Source organism: Octodon degus, unplaced genomic scaffold (genome assembly GCF_000260255.1).
Source record: "Octodon degus isolate 3935 unplaced genomic scaffold, OctDeg1.0 scaffold00254, whole genome shotgun sequence".
Taxonomy (NCBI): Eukaryota; Metazoa; Chordata; class Mammalia; order Rodentia; family Octodontidae; genus Octodon; species Octodon degus.
The window spans coordinates 584,528-608,539 of record NW_004524830.1 but is presented as its reverse complement, the minus strand read 5'-3'; the positions used below and the strand labels follow the sequence as shown (position 1 = coordinate 608,539).

The following is a 24,012-nucleotide window of genomic DNA, read 5'->3' as shown; positions in this document are numbered from 1 at the left end:
AGCCTGTACCTGGGTGCCCCCACTGTCACCCCTCCTTTGTGATTGACTTGAGACCATTAGATGCTGCATGATATTGCTGCTCAGCATGAGTAAGGGCTACTCCTAGCTTCCTGGGGGGCAGTCACATGGGCATGCAGGTCTGGGGGCCAAGGGCGCCTGGGGGCCAAGCATCCAGCCCCAAGCTTGCCTGGGTGTGGAGGAATGGGGCCTAGAGCCAGTGTCCGCCAGGGCGCAGCCCTCCCTCAGTGTACTCAGTGCCATCATTTTCCCCTCCCGTGACACACAACAGCAGGGAGTTGAGTGGTTTGTTTCATCTCTTCTTAAGAAAAAGTTAAATTTATAATCCCAGGCCCGACCTTCCTTGTAACTCATGTGCTCATCCTGTTAACTGGCTTAATATATGGCACCACTATTTCATTAAACAACATACAGGAATAATTAGTTCAGCAATGATGCCTCAGAACAAAAGCCCTTGATTTAGTTTAACTTTATAAGTTGTTCTCTTTTGATGTGCAAGAACACATCTGGGGTCTTGAAGAAAGCAGAAGGGAAAATAGATGTTTTGTCAGGCTGGGTTGGTTTGGTCCAGGCACAGCCAGTAACCCTTTGGTACCGGGCCTCACTCCCACATTGCAAACCCTGTAGGAATGGTGCATGTCCTGGCATGGGGATCGCACCAGTTCATACTGTCACCAGGCAGGAGAAACAGTGCCTGTCCTTCTTTCCTTCAGTACACTACATGCCCAGTATAGTTATGGTCCCCAGACTTGTGGCCCAGACCTACATCCGGGTCTCTCCTGGAATGGCCCATCCCCATATGATGTCTCCTGCCAGTAAGGGACAGCTTTGGCTCCTGACCTGGCCTTTGTGGGGCCCATCACCTCTGCTGCAGCCCTGGCTGCACACTTTGCCCTTGCCAGCTGCCAAGTAGTATGTGTCCACCAGGCTCTGCATGCCTGGCCTCACAGCACCAACAGCACCTTCTTCAGGGTTTCCTCCACATCCCCTGCGGGCTCCTGCTGTCCTTGCCATGTGGTACACAGGAACTGAGGGTTGGTGGCAGGTGCTCCTGGCAGGGGCTGGGGAGGGTTGTATCCAGTTCCTCTCTGTTGCCTTGGATGTGGGCAGTGTAGGGTGTGCAACAAGCTTTGTGTACCAGAGGCTGCTTGGCATGGGCAGGAGCACCCAGCGCAGCCCAGCGTGGCCCCGGCACCTGCACCTGGCAATGTGTGGCCAAAGCCACATGGGGTCCTCTCAAAGGGATTGCTGTGTCACAAGTGCTGAACAAGTGCCCAGTCCATGCCAGGAACATAGTTATGGCTTGGCAAGTGGCAAGTGCTATCCTTTGCAAAGGTTTGTTGATCAGTCGGTCAGTTAGACCACATTTCCCAGAGACTTTGTTCCACTTGGGTTTTTAGCTGTGGCAGATTAAATGACTCTGTGGCTGGGATTTGGTTTCCAAGGAGTAGGTTTCATGGTGTGTAGACAGATGTCCTAGTTCTACTGGAGGCCAGCAGGTCTCACTGCTCATCCAAGCAGCCCACGCCTGCTCTGCATTTTATTTCTTCTCTCCTGTCCTGTCACCTGGTATAGAGCAGAGACAGGGTACCTTCCTGCCTGCAGGAAGCTATCCTAGCATGGCTCCCTTCTACAAGTCTGATGGCCAGCATCACTGCACCCGTTAAGCTGTTGGTCCTCACCCACGCTGTTACAAACTGTGTCCCACCCTCCTTTCTCAATGACACAGACCCTGTGCCAAGCACCCTCAAGGCCTGTGGCAGGAAGCTGAGGCCACAAAGGGGAGGTGACATGTCTCACACTCAAGTCCTAGACAGAGGTGTGTCTGCCTGTGAAGCCCTGTTCTTCTAGCTCCACTGTCATCAGAAAGAGGAGCCCTGGGGATGTTCCTGCTGTGGATTTGCCAAAGTCCTGGCACCTTGTCCACTTTCTGAGGCTCCTGGTCCTCCAGGCGCAGTTCCAGTGGGCAGGAGTCAGCTCATCCTACCCAGCCGGCTTGCCAGAGCCAGCAACCTTTACAGGCTCTCCTGTAATCTCTCTGTCCACACAGGCCTCATTTTAATTTGCAAAATTGAACCCAGATCGAGAGCAGTAAAGCCAGGTGACAGTAAATATTCATGCCTCAGTGAGCGAGGGTGGCTCCATTACCTTGCTGAGATTGGGAGAATTACCTGGGGATTATGTATATTCATGGGCCGATTTTTATTTGCGATAGAACATGACTCGCGTTGGCCTGTGTGCTGCACGTTCTACCCCAAACAGACTTTGCAGAAAGCTTATGCCCTTAAGCTTCAGAGAGCCATCTCAAGTGGATTGGCTACTCCTGCTTCCCTGGAGACAAGTCCAATAACAATCACCCTGTAGCCAGCTAGGACTTCCATGAACTCTTCCTCTTTGCTTCCCAGGACCTAGGTCTGAGTCTCATGTCTGGGCTGCAGATGAGGAGACTGAATGTGAGTTTTGTACCACAGTCTGTTGGAGCAGTTATCCTCTCTGCACCATGCTGCCGCCCCTCACCTACAGGCTGGGTATCTCACTCATCTGGGTGCCCAGAGAGTAGTAGGTGCTTGGTGGATGATGGCTGAGTACACCTGCCTGCGGCCTATCCTGTAGGGTTCCCAGCTGTGCTGCTGACCCAGGGAGTAAGCAGTACCCCTTATCTGGCACCACAGTGTGCCTGGTCACTGGTTGGGCCAAGGTGTGTCTGGCAGCTGTAGGTACAGTGAGTTTCTATTCCAGGACATCATCAATGACAGCCAGACATCTTTTTTCATAAGTATAGTGAAAGCACAGTGCAGTCCTTAGCGCAGACCACCCAGGCCCCACAAAACCTACACTATTTCCTGTTGCCTTTTATAGATGTTTGTCACACCGAGTTTGTAGGCTTCACAGACAACAAGGCCAAGTACCCTATTCCTGCTTCCCTCAAGTCTGTTTTGCTGCTGGGTGCCTGTTGGAGCAACACATTTTTTTTTCTTTTGGCCTCATTGTCAACCACAAACTAAATTAAGCTGGGGCCCTCATCTCCATTTTGCTGCTGGAGAAATAGTAAGTGACAGGTATTTGGTTCTTGGTGGGTTTTTACCTTTTCACTCTGCTGGGAAGTGAACCTGTGTCCTTGTGCATGTGGGAAAGCACTGTACCCCTGAGCCCTGTGCCCACCTGACAGTGACAATTACAGATTTTTAGAATGTCATGATAATCATTTTACATGAATTAATTATCTAAGTATAACTTCACTAATGCCAATGAGGTAGGTACATTTTCCACTTAAGGAAAAAGAGAGAGAACTTCTTTGCCTAAGACCCAAGGTCATACAGCTGACACATAGCAGTTAAACCCAGGAAGATTGTCTATGAGGCCTGCTTTCTACCTGCTGTGTCAGGAGGACAGTCAGTTATTTGTCATTAGTTACATATTCCTTTTATCAAACTATTATTAGCACTGAGAAGGTACCAGTCTTCTCTGGACATGGCCCGTACAGAGATGAGTCAGAGTGACTGTTTTCTTGAGGAGGCCCCTAGAGACAGGCAAGCAAGGCAGCAGCCACTCCCCATCATGTGGGTGCTGGAAAACACAGCATCCAGACCAACTTACATGGGTGCCTGCCTCGGTTCTGCCACTGCTGAGCTGGATAAACTCAGCCTTGCTCAGCCCGGTTAGGTCACCCATCCAGCCTTGCTCAGCCCAGTTAGGTCAGCTGTACCATGTGGAACATAAGGACACCTTTGGGCTAGGATTTTTATGAGGATTAGTGAGGTTGGCATGTGTGGCACTAATGTTAGCAGCAGGGTGGTGACAGTGGCCATAATGACAGGAATAGGCACAGGAGGCCCTGGGGACACCAGGCAGTCTGGGAATGTACCCAGAGACAAAAGCTTTTCAGCTCATACTGAGAAGATGGGGTGATCCAGGCAGACAGGTAGTGGACAAAGAAGAGGGTCAGGCTCAGACAACACAGAAAGAACTGGGGTTAAAGCCCTGTAGCCTGGGTAGGAGCCTCTTGGCACAGTGCCAAGCCCAGGTGAGTACTCAGTGTTGGCTCCTGTCTAGGCTGCTGACATCATTGTCACTGTCCTCATTGTCACCGACTTTAAGGAAGCACTGCCCACAGAAAAACCTACTCTGGTACTCTAGCAGGGGGCTGCAGTCTTTCTACTCTGGATCTGGAGAACCTACCAGCAGAAAGAGCATCACCAGCTTCCTGGGCAGGGCCTGGGTACCCTGGAAGAGCCTATCTTGACCACCACCCCGTGAGGTAGCTTGTTATAAGGATGTGTGTAGATGGTCCGAAGAGTAGCAGCCGATGGCATAGAGACTTGGGGGCCCCTGATGACTGAGCACCTCACCCAGCAGTCTCAGGGTATACAGCTGGGGAGCAGGTGCCAGGTCAGGGACAAGATAGGGCTGCTGAAGGCCTTTGCCCTGCTGACTCTTTGCCCTCCTTTGGTGGGCTGGCATCTTGCCCTTTTGGTGTCAGGTTGGTGAGTGCTCCTCCACCCCACACTGGGGCAGTGAATCTCTTTCTTTTCCTATTCAGAGTACTTGCTGAAATTTCTATCATGTTTAACTATGACTTTTAAATGTTTAAGGTAATGTGTAATATTGATATCTCAGCCTACTTTCTGGGCTGTGACATAAATTCATGACAGTTTTTGCACAGGCTCACATGAATGTCATGTGTTGGCTGTTGTCAGCTAAGTAAGTATACAGGGAGCTAACAGCACTGTCATCCTGAGCATGCATTCAAGGAAGAAACTGCTGGCAGAGGCAGTTGGAGCCTCGTTTGGAACCCAATGGTTGGCCTGGATCCTGAGGCGCTGCTCAAGGAGCACACTGGGCCTGAGCCAGCTGAGCCACACGTGTGGAGCGGCAGCCTAAGTCCTGATGTTATGGTTGCCCAGCACCATCTTTCACTCTCACTTTTGGGCCTCACTGGCATTGCCCGCCCTTTGTGGTTTGTAGCTTGCCTATGGCCCTGCATGTGTTAGCACCATGCCCATTTTACCTGACACTTGGAGAGTTGGGCACCCCGTGCTGCCCACTGGCTTATAGGTCTGATTCCTGAATCACAGCATTGCCTGGCCACCTGCTCTACAGGGTGATCATTCTAAGGCCAGGCCCACACCAAGCTGAGAGGCCACATTGCTTTGAGAACTCTTGACTAGTGCTAAGCATGGCCTGAGTACCCTCCCTACAGGCCAAGTGCCCACGGGCTTGCTGCCAAGACCAGATTAGACCTCCTTGCCCTGCCTTCCCAGCCTGTGAGCTTAAATCCCTGCCTATGAGGGAGTCCCAGTAAGGGCTGCTGACTGGGGTGAGTGCCACTGTGCACCAGACTGGATAGATTCATCTCCCGCAGCATGAGTTTCTCCAAGGACCATTAATCCCAAACCTTATCTTTATATCAAATCTGAATCTCTGATGGCATAGAATATGAAATTTCCATCATAAAATCTAAAACTTGGGACTTCAAGGAACATCTGTGGCCTTCAAAGGTGGTTTCTTCTCCCTCTGTCCCTGTGGGAAGCAGCACTACCTTCTGTGGTCTGCGGGGTGTCATTGCACCATGCAGGCCCTCAGAAACTCTGGTCCCCTAGAAGAGGCAGGATCTGCAGGTTCTGTGGGTTTCTGCTGCTGCAGGGACCTGAGAACTGCTCCTGAGATGCCAGAACACAGGGAAGAGACAGCCAGAGAGAGGAGTGAGCCTCCCTTCCCTGTCCAGCTCCTACCTGCTTATCTTACCTGCAGGAAACAGGCTGGCCCACACCTGCTTGCAGAACGGCCAGGCATAGAGCAGCCTCTGATTATCGTCAGAGTTAAATCCGGGTGACTTGTCTGAGTTTGAAGTTGGGATATTGACTTTCCCTAAAAAGTTTCTTTTTTACTAAAGATTAAACTTGGGAAATATAGAAAAATTAAAAGAAGGAAGATGTCCTCAGTGCAGGGTCCCCCTCACATAGCTGATACACATCCTCACGCAGAGGCCACCACTCCTCCCATCAGACCTTCACTTCGTGTTAATTTTTAGCATTAAAATAAGCTAGGTAACAAAAATCTAGCAGTTAGATGTCTTCCTCCTGCAGGCAGAGTAAGCCTAGCATCCCAAGACAGGCCTTGTGGTTCCTGAGGGCCTGGACATAACTGCTGCTATTGCTCATATTATATAGTCTGCAGAGGCAGTGGGCTTTTATCCCTGGGAAAAGAGAAAAAGAAGGGCTCTCTTTCTTTTTTGGTTGTTGTTTTTGAGGCATACTACATAGCCCAGGCTGACTCTGAACTCGCTGTGTAGTTCAGGATGGCCTTGAACTCGAGGCAGTCCTCCTGTTACTATGCCTGGCTTCACCCCTTCTCCCATTCTGGGTCAGACATTGCAAGCCTTGCTTATGATGCTGTGGTGTATTTTGTGACAGCTTCCTCACTTTGCCCTAGATTGGGAGCTGAGCCTCTATGCCTGCCATAACTGTCACTGCAGCTGAGGGAGCCCTGAATTTGTGGACATCACCGAGTTTGAGTCCTCATCACCCTTAGCTGACCTGCCTGGGGCAGGTAGCTGAGCTCCATTTCCTGTCTGTCAAGTAGCGAGGACCCCAGCCCCTGTTCAGTTGGGAGGATTGGCTGGGGAGGATTCTTAGGTGGTTAAGGAATGTGACAGCACATTCCTGCTTCCTGGTGGGGTGCTCTTTGCCTTTCTTTTTTTTCCCCATAATTTTATTGAGAAACAAATAGCAATGAAACAGTTTCAAATCAAATTAGTAGGACAGTCTCAATAATTAATATATTGCATATTGTTTTCTTAGTGGTTATTCGTTGTACAAGATGCAGACATGATATCCTGTTTGCAAACACTATTAGAACAAATCCCTCTATTCATTGAATTAAGAGAATGTAGCTGTATATCTATCTTAACTATTTTGAATATACAGATACAAAATGGTTCTTCATTTGTATCCCCTTTTTTTGTTTAGTTTTATCATATAAATATTATAGGTGTATGAATTCAGCAAAATATTCCAAAATAGTCCAGTAGTCCATAATAGTATTGGGGTTTTCGTATGACTGGCAGTTTCAGAAGTTGTTGACTTGAGTCTTTTATAGCTCAGCATAATAATATAGATTTACTTCTTTCAATTTAGGTTTTTTGAAAAAAATCTTTCTTTTGGCTGAGCATGGAGGTATATACCTGTAATCTCAGCCCTCAGGAAATTGAGGCAGGAGGATTGCCATGAGTTTAAAGTCAACCTGGGCTACATAGTGAGACCCTGTCTCAGACAAAAATTTATTTTCCTTTCTTTCATATATTGAAGCAATGCATGTTACTTTAGAAGCTTGCATGAAACAACAAGCAATTGGAAAAACTCACTAAAAGCCTATAAACCAAGAGGTAGCTACATAGTTAAGATTACACTTAAAGTATGTTTTTTATGCCTTGCTTTTTGTTCATTGTTACAGGGAAAGCATTTTCCATGCTGATAAAATTGCCCCACATGTTGCATGCATAAGGTAACACCACTCCTGTTGCTTTGTTCACTGTCTCTGTGCTGTCAGGAACTGGGTTTTCTCCATCTTTGGACAGACGACCTAATAGTACAGCCCTCCAGCAACCTACCTTCAGCTTGAAGAGAGCTTCCCAGAGGGGATTGTTGGAATAAGCTAAAATGAGCATCTTGGAAGGTTGGGCCTGAGCCAGGGTGCTCTCCAGGGTGGGTGGGTTTGGGTCCCCAGGTTACTGCAGTGATCACTTTGGGCACACCAGTGAGAGCTGGGCTGCTTAAGGTTGGGACCAAACCTCTCCGTGCCTTAGCATGCCGGGCCCTCGGCCTGACCTGGGCCGGCCCCTGCCCCATATGCCTGTGGCTCTTCTCGGCTTGTGGTTTCCAGGTGTTGCTAGAGAAGGTGAGATGCTGTTAGCACTTGAGAGCAACCCCACCAGGAGCTCCAGAAGGCTTCCCTGCTTCCCACTGCCCTTTACCCCTGCTGCCCACACTGTTGGCCCCTCACAGTGGGGCTCAGTACATGGATTAGAGCCTGATTAATTAATTTTCTAAAGTCTTTTTCAAGAACTAATTTTTGATTGCACAGCTAATTTGTGAATAACTCCTCATAACAAAGATGGGACCTTTCAGTGAGGGAAACTGGCCCTGGTGCCTCCTGGCCCACCATGGCTGCCTGTCTGGAGGCGATCCCACTGGCTGCTTCATGTTTAGGCTCAAACTCTTCTGTCTGCTTTGTGTCCATGAACACATACAGTCCCATTTTGTGGCATTTGTTCTTTTCTGGCTTGGGCCAAGAAGCCTCATGGCCTTGGAGACCCCAAAGTACAGAGCAATTGCAGGCTGTGGCAAAGTGGATGCTACACCTTTCCCATACCCTGTCCCCACTGAGACCCTGTCATAGCGCTGTCTAGTCTCCGGTCATTCTTGACAGGGAGGCTGAGTGACAGTTCCACAGCATATGCTAAATACAAGCAGGGCTTAGGGCAGGAGCCAGGAGCACAAGGCAGGCACAGCCTGTGGGGCCTGATGAGGCTGAGGGCCAAGGACAGCGTAGGTGAAAGAGATTACAGGCCTGGCCCTGCCAGAGACATGGATGGATATGGAGGTGAGGCTGGGTGTCAGGGGGTCTAGTATGCCCACTGAAGGGGACTTGGGCCAGTGACTGGTCATGGGGGTCCTTTGTGTCCACCCCAGGGCTGCAGATAGGGCATGCTCATGGCTTCAGGCACAGTGGGCTTCCTCAGTTGTCTCAAGGATTCCTTAAGCCCCCAAAAGTCCAGGATTGTTAAAAACAATTACATCCCAGCTGTATGGAAAGCAGAAGACTCCAATGTTGCTGTAATTCAATTTAAAGTTTTATGGAATGTGGAGGGTGTGGGAGGAGGAGCACAAGTCTTCTGGCAGACCCCTTGTCACTTTTATAGTCCCATTGTTACAGAGACTGGGAGGTTCCTACTGGAGTATGTTATTGCAGTTGCCTTGCATTGGCAGGGCCTCAAAAGCCAGACCTATTCTTTTCCTCCTGGAATGCTCACCCTGGGGCAGACCCAGCAGAGATTCAGGGTGCCATAGATAAACCTGCCTGACCAAGGGGCACTGGCTACTTCCAAGACTCACAGAAAGCAGCCACACATACACAGTACATATGTGGGGGTGCAGGTGCTACAAACAGCATCCTAGGGTGACCCAAGGCTCCTAGGGCAAATGACCTGAGCTGGTATGGCCCCAGATCCAAGAGGTGGGTGGACAGGCTTGGCTTTCAGGTGTCAGAATGGGTGCAGAGTGGTAAAAAGAGCGGGAGGTGGCTGTGGGCCCTGGGCAACACTAACTACCCTGTATCTGAGCACCACTGAAGGCTGGGAGCTCCGGCTCAGCTTGAGCACATGGAGGAGGGGCAGAGTGCAGGCAGGCAGGCAGGCAGGCAGGCAGACAGACAGAGACAGACAGAGACAGACAGACAGACAGACAGACAGACAGACAGACAGACTGCAAACAGACAGACAAAGCTCCTTCCTGTCTCCTATCTTGGAATTGGGGCGGGGGAGTCACATCTACACTGGGATCCTTAAGAACTGCTCCCTGCCCAGTGGACAATTGGTCTTTTGTCTGAGGCTTGATGGAATTTTTGTCTAGAATAGACCCCTCCTCTAGTGGAGGCCTGGGGAAAAGGGAGACAGGCTCTGGGAGAGGAGCCTACTCCCTGGCTCGGTGCCCAGGGTGGTAGAGCCTAGGAGGAAAGCAGAGTGGGGGCTGTCCGGCCCGCCTCACCAAGCCTTCACTTCCCTGACACTTCCCTGGCTCTGAGTGCATCAGCAGGGCACGTGTCCTTACTGTGGGGGAGGCGCATACACATGCTGTACCCCAGGTAACTGGCAGTAGAACAAACTACAAGCCTCAGGCTCTAGAAGCCCCTGCAGTGCTGGCAAATCAACAAGCCTCCAGATGAGGTCTCCATATCAAGAAATACTATGCAGCAGGCAGAAAGAATAGCCAGAACACTTAGCACAGAGCACTTGCCTGGCATGCATAAGACTCTGGGTTCATCCCTCACACTGGAAAAATAACTTTACATACGTGTGGTGTGCCTGTGTGTATCTCAGTATAGTAGATACCAAAAGTACAGTGAATGCAGAAGGAGGGTAAGGGACAGAATTCAGTAGTCAAGAGGTGCCACTGTATATAGGCTGACAAGTACATGTACAATTCGGGATGTATACATGGGTGTAATGAACAAGCAGGTGGACACATGAAGGATTGCTGAGGGAGGGAGTAGGACTAGGGGTCTTCAACTCATTGTTGAAACTTGAAGTACTAGTAATGCATCCCCAGTCATCAGTTCCAGGGGTAGAAATTCAAGTCATCATCGTGTCCTTTCATTCTCAGAGTTTTGTGGATGGCTTTAATTTCTCTAAAAGGAAGTGGGTGGGATTGCTTCCTAAGGCTGACCTGTGGGAGGGCCTGGGTCTGGCCCAGCAGGGGAGGGCTGTCAGCCCCTAGGGGCTGAGTGTGCTCCCCAAGCAGAACCCTGGGTTTGACTTTTTGTGTGTGAGATGCGATTAAATGCATTAGGCGGAGGAAAATGTCTTATCTGTACACAGCCCCACTGGAAGAAGAGGGAGAAATAAGAGCAGCCAAATTGAAACCTTATTAAACAAAATTGGTTAGGTCTGATGGAGCCAAACCTAGACTGATCTTTAAAAGCTTATTTCATTTTCCCCTCCAGTCTGAACCTCTTTGAATTGAAGTAACCGATCCCTGCTGTAAGCTTATTAGTGTCAAGCCTGTGTGTTGCTTTTCCTCCCCCATTTACATTTGATTAAGTAATGATGAAGTTGTGAGGTCCACCTATCGCCTTTGGCACAGCCAGGGGCTCTCGGGGTCATTAGTGGAGTGGGAATGGATAATAGGGTCCCATTTCATCACATTGATGCCGCTATTATAAAACTCTGCCAGCAGAAAGACTGCCAAGCACCAGGCTCCCGCCTGCTCTGTGCCAGCCCTTGTCCCACCCTGTGTGGTGTTGCCACTGTTCCACAACAGGTGTGATGGTATGGAGTGTCAGGTTTCCACCCCACAGTAGTACATCAGCACTGTCCACCACATCCAGTCCTGCTGCATCTCAGACTTCTGTGGTCAAGTAGATGTGTGTCCATGGCAGGAGAACCTGTGCTTTAGTGACAGGCAGATCTAGTTGCCATGAGCCTCAGCTTTATTGTCTGTATAATGAAACTTGTGCAAACTGAAGGGAGTTGTGTCTAAACTTTCCACTGTAAATATCCAGCAGATATCTTCCTCATCTTCACCTCGTGGGCCGGCAACATGGCAAAATGACCCAGAAGGTCTGAAGACCTGCTGAGTTCCCCCTATTCAAGCAGGGTGCTTGGAGCCCAGCCAGGATCAATGTCACTTCCAACCTCCCCTAGCTAAGTTCAGCATTGTCAAAAGCACATGTGAATGAAGAGATCGGGTCACTGTGGACACAGTGGCATTCCGAGTCCCAAGTGCTGCTCAGTGAAGTTGCAAGATACAAAGACTCAGAAGACCCCAAGAACCTTTCAGTGCTGTCACCATCTGCATGGTCATAGGCCTGTAACACCTGCCACAGGAGAAATGGGACTATGCAGGAGCAAGGCTGCTGAGAAACCAGATCTGATCGCTGCCAAGGGCTGACCACTCCAGGCAGCCCAGTGGCCAGGGGCAGTGGAGAAAGCAGGCCAACTTTGCCTGCCTTCTCCTTCTGGGTTCCAGGCAGGCCCTCCTCTTCTGCACCTAGGAAAGGTACCCATGGCATGCATGGGGAAGTCACAGTGTGGTGTAATTCCTTCCTCTGGAGCTTCCTTTTGGGGCTCAAACTATATAGAGCACCTATTATGAACACCATAGCACCCATAGTCCACTGTCACCTGGGGTAGCGGTGTGACTGTGAGCCTGGTTGTGTGGCAGGCAGGCAATAAAGATAGGCAGATGTCAGCCTGCCTGGCAGTTCCCACAGTTACTGTCCCATCTCAGCCTCTTTGCTTTGTGACCTTGGAGACATCTAAAACCTCTGTTTCTTCATCCATAAAATTGAAAGTAAAAATATTGACCTGCCTCATAGGTGTTTTGTGAAGGATAACTGACCTAAATGATGGTGAAGCTCCTTTGTAAATCAGAAAAGACCAAAGTGCTTAGCAAGCATAAACTTGGATTTTTAAAAATTGTTTGCTCGCTTGATGTATTCCTCTCTTCCTTGCTCCCTCATTCCCTCCCAGGGCCCAGGCCTCCCTGTGGGTCCCACTCAAGGTCAGCAGGCACTGCTCACTCTGCCACCCAGATCTCTGTGCCCCCTGCCAGGGAGCCAGGCCACTGGATCAGGAGCCCACAGTCCCTCAGCCCTGCTCATAGAGGCAGGTGCCCTCAGGCCTGGTAAAGGGGTCCCAGAGCCTGAGGTGCCACAGCTGCTCCCCACACAGCTGTGTACTAAGACCCTCTGTATACCCAGCATTGTGTGGGCATAGGGAAGAAGGTGGGAAAGAAAAAGAAAAAGTTCTCTGTCCTGAGGACATTGTACTCTCCAGTGAACAGCTCTGGAATATGTCGAGTGCTGATAAATACTATGAGGGAAAAAAAATAAGGCAAAAAATGGTATCAGTGGTGCTGTGGGGTGCTCCTTGTTTGGGAGATCAGCAGTGGACCATAAGTAAGTGACTTTTAAGCAGAGACCTGAAGGAAGCCAGGGGAGATGTGGCTATCTGGGGGAAGATTGTCAACAGCAGAGAAGCTGCCCAGTACAGAGGCCCCAGGGCAGGACTATGCCCAGTGTCTTTAGGGAATAGGAAGCAAGAAGGCCCGGGTGATAGAAGAGACCTGAGCAGCAGGGAGTGAGGGTAAGAATCATAGTAAATGCAGAGAAATGACAGGTCAGGTGGGGGCTGTGAGTCACAGTGAAACGGTGTATGTCAGAGATCCTGGTACTCTCTGGAGAGCAGACAAGAGCAAGGGGGCAGTGACCCAGGCCAAGCAAACAAGGAGGTTGCAGGAAGAGGCCAGGTACTGGAACTGTGTCCAAGGACCCAATGCCTAGAATACAGTGGCAAGAGGGTGAGGCAAACAGGCCGGAATTCATGCTTTCACCTGAGTATTGGGGACATGGAGTGACCATTTGTCAGATGCCAGAGATGGGAGGAGCATCCAAGGGAGCTGTGGGTCTGTGTGTTCTACATGCCAGCTCCTCTTTCTGGAGCATGGCTTTCGTGCGACCTCTGTGCTGCCTCCCCCTCCCCCCCATGCCACCCCTTGTGCCATGGCTGCTGAGAGTTTCTCCTTTCCAGCGCCACAGCCTTGCCTGGCACTGGAGACCAAGAATCTTCCTGTGCCCTCCCTTCCCCTGCCTCACTGGAGTGTCTTCCTTGTCAGTTTTCCTCTTTTGTTATTTTTACCTGTTTCGCACTCCATATAGCAAGGGCACTCTACTAACAATGCAAAGTAGAAGACATCGTTCTGGGCCCTCACCCAGCTCTCCATTACTCCTTCCTTGGTGGAACGTCAACTGCCCTGGCCACAGCCAGCCCTGCCATCCTTCAGCCTATAGTAGGCCTCAGCATCCTCAGTGCATTCCTGAGTCCTTGTGCACGGCTCCTCCTCTGCCTGGCCTGGGCTCCGACCTACCTCCTCAAGGAGGCCCTCCTTGGCTACCCAGGATGAATTAGGTCCCCCAGTTGTTTGCTGTCATAGCTCCTATGTTTTTTTTCTCAGAGTATCTCCCTTGGCTCTGAAATTCTGCATTTATTAGTTGATGGTTCCTTTAGCACCAGTCATCTCCACCTGGCAATACATTCAGGAGACCATGCTGCTTTGCTGTACCTGTGTCACAGCCCAGCCTGATGTATAGAGGACTTAATAAGTGTGTTGATTAGGCACATATCCTCTGTCTCAGCCTTTCCATGTGGCAGTAGAGGACCTGATGAGTGAGTCATTAAATTGACAGAGGCTCTCAAAGTTCGCCAAAAAAACAAAACTAAACCTGAAAAGTCTGTTTTTTCCACTCTCAGGTTGGTAAACCATTCACTTTCCTCATTAGTAAATGCCGTAATCCAATCTTTGAGTCTCTGAGTGTCTCTCTGTCTTGGAGGGTAGCTGCTGAGGACACTGGCAATGCTGTCTGCACTCACCCTGCAAGAGCCCACAGGAGTGCCCCACCGCCCTCTCCCCAGCTCTATCTGCTTCACAATTTCCTGTCTAGGCCCTTAAAATCTTGATCTACACAGTTATTTGTCTGCTCCTCACAATACCCTCACATGGCTTCTTTATTATTCCAGTCTTAAGCACACAAGACCTGTTGACAGGAGAGAACATGCTTGGAATAAAGCTGACCAGTGGGGCCTATTGGGTGGACCTGCCTTGAAGGTACAGAGCACGCTCTACTCTGCAGGGGTGGGGTCCCATTTGGACCAGGCCAGATGTCTTGAGGGGTCTTTGCCTTTATGGAACAGTGGAATAGCTTCTTTGCAAAGGCCTGTCACAGGAGGGCTTTTCCTGGTAAGCCCTGGTATGGATACTAAGGATACAACAGGAGGTTGAACCTTGGCCCCATCTCCAGGTTAGGAACACAAATTTTATAGGCAGACATGTCAGTCTCGTGTTCAAGATGTGTGCCCAGTTGGCAGAAGCTCATTATCCTCCCGTGTCCCCCAGAGCTCTACTCCAGGCCAGCCCCAGGTCAGATTCTAAGAGCTTGAATTCATCCAAGGGTACCCAGAGCAGACCTGGGAATGCCCCCTGATAAACAGAGATGGAGCCTGGATTGTGCAAACATCATCTACAGTGGTGAGCTTCAGATATCTTTGGCATTAGAACTGCAGTGTGCTTCTTGTGGAAAGCTCTGAAACCCGTGCCACCTTGAGTTACTGGCTGACATACATGCTGCATATGTTGTGAGCCTCTACAAACCAAACACATAAAAGAAAGGGGCACTGTACCCCAGTTCCGGGCAGCAGGAGAGCACATGAGTGGGAGTCAACAGTGGGTAATGTTTGAAGTCCTGGGGTAAGGGCTCACAGTGGTTCACTGTGTCACAATGGCAGAGGCAGGGCTGGCCTGTGAACAGCCTGGCAGTGTGAGAGGTCAGGTCAGAGGTGCTGGCTTGGCCTGGAGTGGCAGGGAAGCCCTTCCCAGGTGCTGTGATACTGGGGTTAGGGATGGATATGGGTCTGCCAAGAGGCTCCTCAGAAAGGCAAAGCACAGAGACAGAACCACACCGTGAGTAGGCCTAAGAGGTGGCAAGCTCATGGTCATGAAGGCAGCACTAGGAAGGCAGCACTGGAAGCCAGAGGGGGCCAGGCCTTCTGCAAAGTATTTGTTGGGTGGCAGGGGAGTCCTGGGGTCTCATAGAACTTGATGTGATCCAGGAATCTTCCTGCTCCCAAGAACTATGGCCAAAGGGTATGAGAATCATAAGACAGATGACAACACAGGAGTTGACAGGGACAGTGCAATAAAGATATGCATTTTAGGTGGGGATTCAGGGGAGGGGCTCAGGCTGCCTTCCATGGTAGACACACTTGGTGTAAGCCAATATTCTCCAGTTACTCTGCATCACATTCCTGAAAGTCATGTGTGCCTCTGCCTTGACAGACCATCTTGGAGATGTTTTATGTTTCTGTTTGATTGATCTTGGCTGTGGCTTTTTGACACTGTGCTTCTCACTTTCCCTGCCCTCTGACCCCTTGGGTAGGTCGTTAATGATCTTTAAACAAACACTGGAGCATGATAGCTCTCGAAAGGCCCCAGCTAGTGCCCCTGAGCGTGCTGGGCCCAGGACCCAAGAGAAAAGGTGTACAACGTGGATGCTGCCTGCTAAAACGTCAGGATGCCCCTGGTTTTAGTTTTTGGTGGCAGGCTTCTGAAGTAAGTTATTAGTCCTTTGCTTTGTTAAACAGAAACCTGTAAAACTACTACATTACAGAGAACAGATTGCAGTTGAAATGTTCATCCACCTCATGAGCATTTATTAGGGGCTTTTCTATGTCTGTTCCTGATTTGTGGACTATGGAAGCTGAAATCTGCCAGGTGCCGTCATCAGTGTTATCTTGCAGAAACTGAGATAAGATCAGATTACCCTTCTGCCTAAACTCCTGGGTAACTTCCTGGAGGCTCTGCATGGGCTGCACAGGCACACAGGCCTTGACCTCCCCTGCAGCAGCCCTCTTGCCTCTTGGTTTATGTCTTGACCTCTTGGTTTATGTCTTCTCCCACATCAGGTCTGGCCCTTGTTGGTTCATCCCCTTCTAAATCCCTTTGTTGTGGATCTCCACAAGCTACTACTGCTTATGCACAGGTCCTAGCTCAGGCATCATCTGTGCCTCCCACCAGTGTCTGCAGATGCCAGCATTGCCTGGACCTCAGACCCACTCTGTGGCACATCCTGGGTTCTCTCGTGGTATATGCTAGATATGCTATATGTTACATAATTGTTATTGATATAAATCCACATTAATAGAGCCAGCATGATAGCTCAGCGGACTAAGCACCTGCTTAGGCAAATGCAGGGACCAGGGCTTAATACCCAGCACCACATGCCATGCTGGCCCTGCCTATGCCCCCAGGGCATGCTGAGCTGGCCACCAAGACTGGGCATGGTGGCACACAACTATAATCACAGTGCTGGGGAGGCTGAAAATAGAAAGATCACTATAAATCTGAGCTGTGTAGTGAAACCCAGTACCAAATACATTTTTAAAAAGTAGATTAGATCCATATTAATGTAATAATACATGTAAGTTTACCTCTAAACATCACTGTGAGATATTAAGCTCTTGGGAACCAAGTTTGCTCTGTTCTTTCCCCTGGAACAGGGCTGGCCTGACACCTGTAGCAGATCCTTGGGGAATATGGGTGCCGTAGCTGGGGAAGGACCATTCTGCACAGAAGTCTAGAAGCCAACAGGCAGGCTATAGATGCATGCCAGAAAGGGACTGTGCCCTGGGCTATGTGTCCTCAAGAGCTGGGGGCTGCTATGGAGATAGGAACTAGACTTGCCCACTGGAGCCTGGACACACTTTATAGAGCAATGGTCTTACGTGGGCTTTACAGGGCAGGGGCACACCTTGGCAGAATGAGAACATTGGGAGCTGAGTTGGGCAGCAACACCTATGTAGAAGGCTAGGAAAGCCAGAGGGTCTGGAGCCTGGGTGGGGTAGGGACCAGAAGGGGAGAGAGTTGAAGGCAGTCCTGGTAAGGCTGGCCCTACCTTGCTGGCAGTTCTGGGTCTTGGGTCTTCCGGATGATGCCTGCTCTATCCAGTAAGATTCAGAGTGGCCCCTAGCCTTTCTTCAGCTGGTCAGCCCTGTGCCCTGTCAGAGGCAGGTGGGGATTCAGAAGTACCCGGAAGGGGGTGTCCTCACTGGAGCCCACCCTGCCCCCAGGCCTGTTGGTTTCATGGTATCCCTCTTGCTCCTGGTCAGGTGGTGAAGAAGGTGAAGTCCATGCAGATGTTCCACACACCTGTCACTTCGGCCATGCAGGGAGACCGGCTGGGCATCTGTGTCACCCAGTTTGACCCCAAGCTGCTGGAGCGTGGACTAGTGTGTGCCCCTGAGTCACTGCACACCATCCACGCAGCCATCATCTCTGTGGAGAAGATCTCATATTTCCGGGGGCCGCTGCAGACCAAGGCCAAGTTCCATATCACAGTGGGCCATGAGACAGTCATGGGCCGCCTGCTGTTCTTCAGCCCTGCGCCTGACAGCTTTGACCGTGAGCCCATGCTGGACTCCTTTGACTTTTCTCGTGAATACCTTTTCCAGGAGCAGTACTTGTGCAAGGACTCAATGCCAGCAGTAGTAGACAGTGATGAAGTCGACAAGCAGACAGGCCAGGCCACAGAGGGCTGCTGCCCCCGGCAGCAATGGGCCCTTGTAGAGTTCGAGAAGCCCATCACCTGCCCACAGCTGAGCCTGGTCATTGGATCCCGGCTGGATGCAGACATCCATGCCAACGCTTGCCGTCTGGCATTCCATGGGCTACTGCTGCACGGGTTGGAGGACAAGGGCTACGCAGAGAACATCCTGCCCACACTGAAGGTGTACAAGCTGAAGCATAAGCATGGCCTCGTGGAGCGGGTAAGCTTGCCCTGTCTGGTGACCCAATGCCCATCCCACCCTCCACAGGGCTAGGTGGCTTCTGTTCTGACCCTAGAGCCAAGGCCTACATCCTGTCTTCCATTGACCCACATGGTGAGGGCTCCCAGAGGCCTGAGAGACCTGGCCTGTCCTGCAGCTGGTATCATGTGACAACATTTGCTCCCCCCCAACCCAGCCCAGTTCTCCTGGCCTCAGTGGTATTGTGTCCCATCAGGCATGAGGGCTTCGTGTCTCCACCCTAGTTCCCTGTGCCTAAAGGGCACATTGCCACAGCACAGGCCAGACTAGGTCTGCCCTACCCTGCAGAGCAAGAAAAGGGGTTGGAGAGCAAAGGAAGGACATCAAGAAGGTGGTATAGTGGTGAGGGCCATGGTAACTGGGCAGCTGGTGTCCCCTGAGTTCACTATCCCTAGATACAAGTTTAGTTTACAGGCTTGACATTGGGCAGATGAGAGTCATAGTCTGTCCCAAGTGCTGGGATTACCTCCTAGCAGGTGCCCAACCCTTATCTGTCCTGTGCTCTGAGTAGGGATCATGTCTAACAGACCTCACTGTCCCTTCTAAGTGCCCCTGGCTGTGACTCAAGTGGGCCAGGGACAGCTGTGGGTGGTCACTAGATTTGACTGGGCACCTAGCCCCTCTTCTCAGTCTAGGGAAGCCAATGAGCCCTAGACTTGCAGTCCACAGAATCAGTACCCAAACTGCACTTCTTTGTCTCTGCACAGCTATAGGCCTCCTTCAGCTGGGACAGCCTCCTGAAGGACCACAGGCCTGGCCCTTCCCCTTCGTTTCTGGGAAACCTGTGCAGGTTGTGAGCTCACTGCCTCTAGACCTGTTTTTCTATGCTGCACAGTGGGGTTGTATAAAGGTAAAATGGGCTTGGATATAAGGGCCCAAGAACCATATTTGGCTCCAATTATATGATTCTTTTTATTATTACCAATGTTTAAACTCTATGGGTCAAAATAGTAAATTTTTGGGCTTGTATCTCCTCTTCTGTGGAACCTCATTATCCCAGGGAGACACAGGGGCCATCAGAATCACCCGGGGCTGCTGAGCATGTGCAGGGCTGAATGTCAGGCTAGTACTTGGGGTGGCTGTCCTGGATTATCTTTCCTGGCATGCAATGTCCAAAAGGTCCTGGTGGCACCACGCCTGCCCCCCCCCCCAGCTCCCTGGGCACAGCTGTGTACAGAGAGGTGTCTGGGAGGTCAGGTTGTGCTGCACACTAGCAGCCCCCTGCCCACTCTGCTCTGTGAGCATGGCTGGCTCTCTGGACCCCTCAGTGCTGGGCCCTGAGCTGTCCTCAGTTCATGATGAAAGAGGATACACCTCAGGCAGGCCTAGGCAAAGGGCCTTCTGTCCTGTTGCCTGGAAGAGGCTCCATTAACTTGTTGTCAGGTGATTGCTGAACTCATGGTTCATGCCAGGCACTAGAAATACAAGAGGGACAAAGTGTTGTGCTCACAGGAGAGGCTGGTAATGAACAGTAAGTTGTTGCTTCTGGTATAATGATATCTGGAAAGAAGAAAACAGGGTGCTGTGTATACATTCAGCTGAGGACTGCACTTGGCATGGAGACAGTGCTGCTTCCCCGACCCATTGTGTCCTCCACGTCCTGGGCCCTGCTGTGCCTGCCCACACAGTAACATGGTCCATGCCCGGCAGATGAGGCCAGACTCACTGGTTTGCAGACCAGACGATGGTCCGTGGGCCACGCCTGTACAACTAACTATTCTTGCGCCAAATCTAATAATCTTCAACAAGCTTATTTTTTCTGGGTACTTTTTCCAAGTGCTGCGATCGAGCACAATTTAATTAACTTAGCCTGGTAAATGGCTTTCTTTTCTCGGCCAACAAATGAGCCACTCAGAAATTTACTTTGGTTGCAGCCCCATTCTCAGTTTTAAATTTTTGTGTCTACAATGATGAAATACACTGTTTTGAATGTTCTCATTTCTCTGACCATTGTGTTTCTGTGATTTGGGAATACTGTGATGTCAATATGTTGTATCCTATTAGCTCAGCTAATAGCAAACACAATGCTCTGCCCTGTGAGTCTCTAAAGCCAGAATCCACACCCCATGAAACCTTGTGAGTGTGATGTTGGAAGTGCCTGTTGTTTCTCTTACTGTTGACATGACAGGTATGCAGTGGTAATGAAGTACAGTGCTGCTCTTGGGCAAGATGCTGTGGAGTTAAATCACTTTGCTGTGCTCACAGTCCCCAAACTCCTCCTTCCTTGTCTCCACTGCTCAGCTCTGCTGCTGTACACAAAAGAAACCCAGACAGTCCCTTAGTATGTGGTGTTATCCAGTAAAATTTGTTTATGAACATTAATATTTGAATGTCATATCATTTTTACATCATGAAATACTCTTTTTAAAGATGTTTTCAACTCAGAAAATTTGAGGACCATTCTTAGCTCAGAAGCCATACAAAAACAGGTAACATGCAGAATTTGACCCCCTGACTATTTTCTGCTGACTCTGGGTTTAAAATTCTTTTTTATAATTTTTATTGATATAGGGTCTCGCTACAGAGTTTGGACACGTAGTGATCTCCTGTCTCAGCCTCCCCAGTGCTGGGATTACAAGCATGTGCCACCATGCCTGGCTCTAGGGCTGGCATAGCACACCCAGGGTTCTGGGTACCAGCATGGCATGCGATCTAGGAATCTAACTCATGACCATATGCTTGCCAGTCTAGTGCTTGTGGCGCCAACCTATCTCCCAAGCTCATGATGCTGGGTTTAAATAGTGAATGAGACTCTTGAAAAATGACAAGCATCCTTCAGGGAAAATTCTGATCATTGTCTGCAGCTGCAAGTAGTCAGGACCTCACAAATGGGGTCGCGGGTGAGGGGACTTATGTTAGTAAAGACATACAAGGGAGAGGAGGAAGTAAGAGGAGAGAAGGGCTGGTCTTCCTGGGGAGAGGTATGGAAAAAATACAGCCTCTGCTGGTGAGGAAAATAATTTGTATTGCATTGTTTAAAATATAAAGATAGGGCTGGGGACATAGCTCAGTAGAATAAGCGCTTGCCTGGCAAGTGCAGGGTCCTGAGTTCAATCCCTGGTACCACAAAAAAATAAGATAAAATAAAATATAAAGATAGAGGGGCCAGCCAGATAGCTGCTCAGCGAATTAAAGTGCCCACTTAGGCAGATGCAGGGGTCGGAGGTTTGATCCCCAGCCTGCTGCGTCAGCCCCACCCCAGGAGCACACTGAGATGGCCAGTGAGACTGGGCATGGTGGCGCACACTGAGATGGCCAGTGAGACTGGGCATGGTGGCGCACACCTGTAATACCAGTGCTTGGGAGGCTGAAGGTAGGAGGATCGCTACAAGTCAGACCTATGTAGTGAGACCCTATATGCCCTGCACTAAAATAATAAATAAATGAATAAAAATAAAATATAAAGATAGAGAGGTGCACCCCTGTAATCCCAGCACTTGAGAGACTGGGCCAGAAGTTTGAGGCCAGTATAGCTACATAGTAAGAGGCTGTCTCAGGAAACCAACAGGGATGGAAAGGAAGGGGCAAAAAAAGTAAAAAGATAAATTATGTGTCTGATTTTGAACACAGAAACTATGAACAGCAGCAGTATACAACATTCACATTCATAGAGAAAAGCCTGGAATAGATTTGATTAAACCAACAAATATAAGGAAAACAAGAACAATGTTAGTAAATAGTAACAAAAACAGCAAAATTAACTGTCACTCATAAGACTAAATGTGAATAGCCAGATTCTACTGTTTAAATACAGAAACTAATAGATTGAGTTAAAACACAGAATCTACTTACAGTGGACCCTTGACTTATGAACTCAAGTCCTTTATTTGTTTGTTTATTGATTTATTTATTTATTTTGTATTTTAGGGAAGAGTCTACAGGGTGTTAAGGGTCCCACTATTAGTAGTGATCTACCTGTTTACAGCCTCCCAAGAGCAACACCATACCCAGTCTCAATTGCCATTTCAGCATGCCTGGGGGATGGGCTGGCATGGCAGGCCTGGGGATCAAACCCCTAGCTCCTGTGCCTGCTAGCAGGCGCCTTAATCCACTGAGCTATTTGGCTGGCCCTTCAAGTCCTTTACAAGGGCTGGTTTTAACTTAAGTTAGTTGTAAGTCACGATTATTTTTCCCATAAGAAATAATGGAAATAGCTATAATGTGTTCTGAACCTCCCAAAGCAGCCCCTTAACTAACCTTTTCATAATAAAGAAGTGTTGTGTGATGTGTGTAATTTACCAGAAACACCAATAATTTTCCTAGTGTACTCACCAAAAAGTTATAAAATGTGCCTACTTTACCAGGAACAACAATTTCATACTATATTCACCATTCAAGTTGCATCTTTGGCTCGCTGGGAAGGAGGATGAAATGGAAGGTGGTGGTTGTTTGGAAGGAGAGGCCCCTTCCATAGGAACATCAGGAATCTGGCTCACTAGGTCTTACCTATTCAGAACTAAAAACTCATCTAAAGTTTCTGTTTCCGTCTTTTCTTAGCTTCTTTTCTGGCTTTTTTTTTTTTTTTTTTTTTTTTTTTTTTTTTCTTTTCTTTTCTGGCTTTTTGAGGGTCATTTTGATCATAGTAATCGTAGTGATTAAATAAAGCACTGACCAAAACCACATCCACAAACACACACATCTGGGCTCAGACTGACGCTTATGTTTGCTTGCACATACTTTTCTGGCCTGTCAGGTCTTTATTTACAGTCACACAAGCAGCCAGCTTTTGGTTTATAATCTAAGACTTTGGTCATAAGTTAAACCTAAATATCTGGTCATAACCCAAATTGTTTTTATGTGAAGCTGGTTATAACCTGAGGGTCCAGTGTATATGTTATTTATAACAACCCCACTTATAATAAAGAACAAAGGTTAGGAATAAGATGGACAGAAGGATGCCAGCTGACTGTAAACACAAAGAAAATGTGAGTCATATTAAAATCAGAGTGGCATTTGAGATTAAAAATCCTAACCACAGTAAAGAGGGACATTACATGGTGGTGGAGGCATAGTTATAAACCTGTATGCCCCCAAAATCCAGGGAACTTGATTTTAAAAAATGGAAGTATAATTAATGCAAAGCACTTCAGAATACATATTCTTGAGGCAGATAGGTCTAATAGATCACTCAATAAGGATAAGCAGGCATAATACAACCAATAAGCTTGAGCTTTAGTGTAAGCCCTTGACAACCCTTGAATAGAGCATACATTTTTAGTATGTTTATGGAACATTTAGTCATTATTCAAAAAATAATTGTAGAGCCAAGTGGCACATGCTTATAATCTCAGCTACCCTGAAGGCCAAGGCAGGTGGATTCAGGTTTGTGGCCAGCCCAGGCCATTTTTTGAAACCTTTACTCAAAATACAGAGCTCTTGATGTAGCTTAGTAGTAGAGTGCCCACAGATTTGATCCTCAGTGCTGCCAGAGAAAAAGTAGAATATCTACTATGTGTTGTTTTAAGGACTGGAGAAATCACACTGAATAAGAACTCCCTGCCCTCATGGAACTTAAGACTATAGTTGTTGTAGAGAAAACCTAATAGCTTTTTAAGGTAACAATCATGAACCATTAAGGATTAGAAATGAAGAATTTCTAGATGGACATGTAAAGATAATTTTCAATGCAGATATGTTATTTTTTCATATCATTTCTGCTTAGAAATTAGCAGAGTATAGAAAAAGCAAAGGAGATTTCAGAGGAATAAACTGAAAAAATATTGTTAAAGCTTATCACTGCCAAAATTAATTTTTTTTTCTTTTTTTAAAATATTTTATTTATTTGTATGTGTGTGTGTGTGTGGCCAGCTCAGCCCACCAGGGGGCGGGGCTGTCTGGCATGTGGTGCTGGGGGATTGAAC

The 24,012-nt window shown here is 48.8% G+C and overlaps 1 protein-coding gene across 5 annotated transcripts in view; it reads left to right on the top strand.

Annotated features, from left to right (window-relative positions):
- Eefsec (eukaryotic elongation factor, selenocysteine-tRNA specific) overlaps positions 1-24,012 on the top strand; it is a 235,211-nt gene that overhangs the window by 171,876 nt on the left and 39,323 nt on the right. For all 5 annotated transcript variants that reach the window (XM_023706386.1, XM_004646097.2, XM_023706387.1 and 2 more), the window contains one exon: positions 17,456-18,112. In XM_023706386.1, coding sequence (XP_023562154.1) covers positions 17,456-18,112 — 657 coding nt within the window. The remainder of the gene's footprint in view (positions 1-17,455; positions 18,113-24,012) is intronic.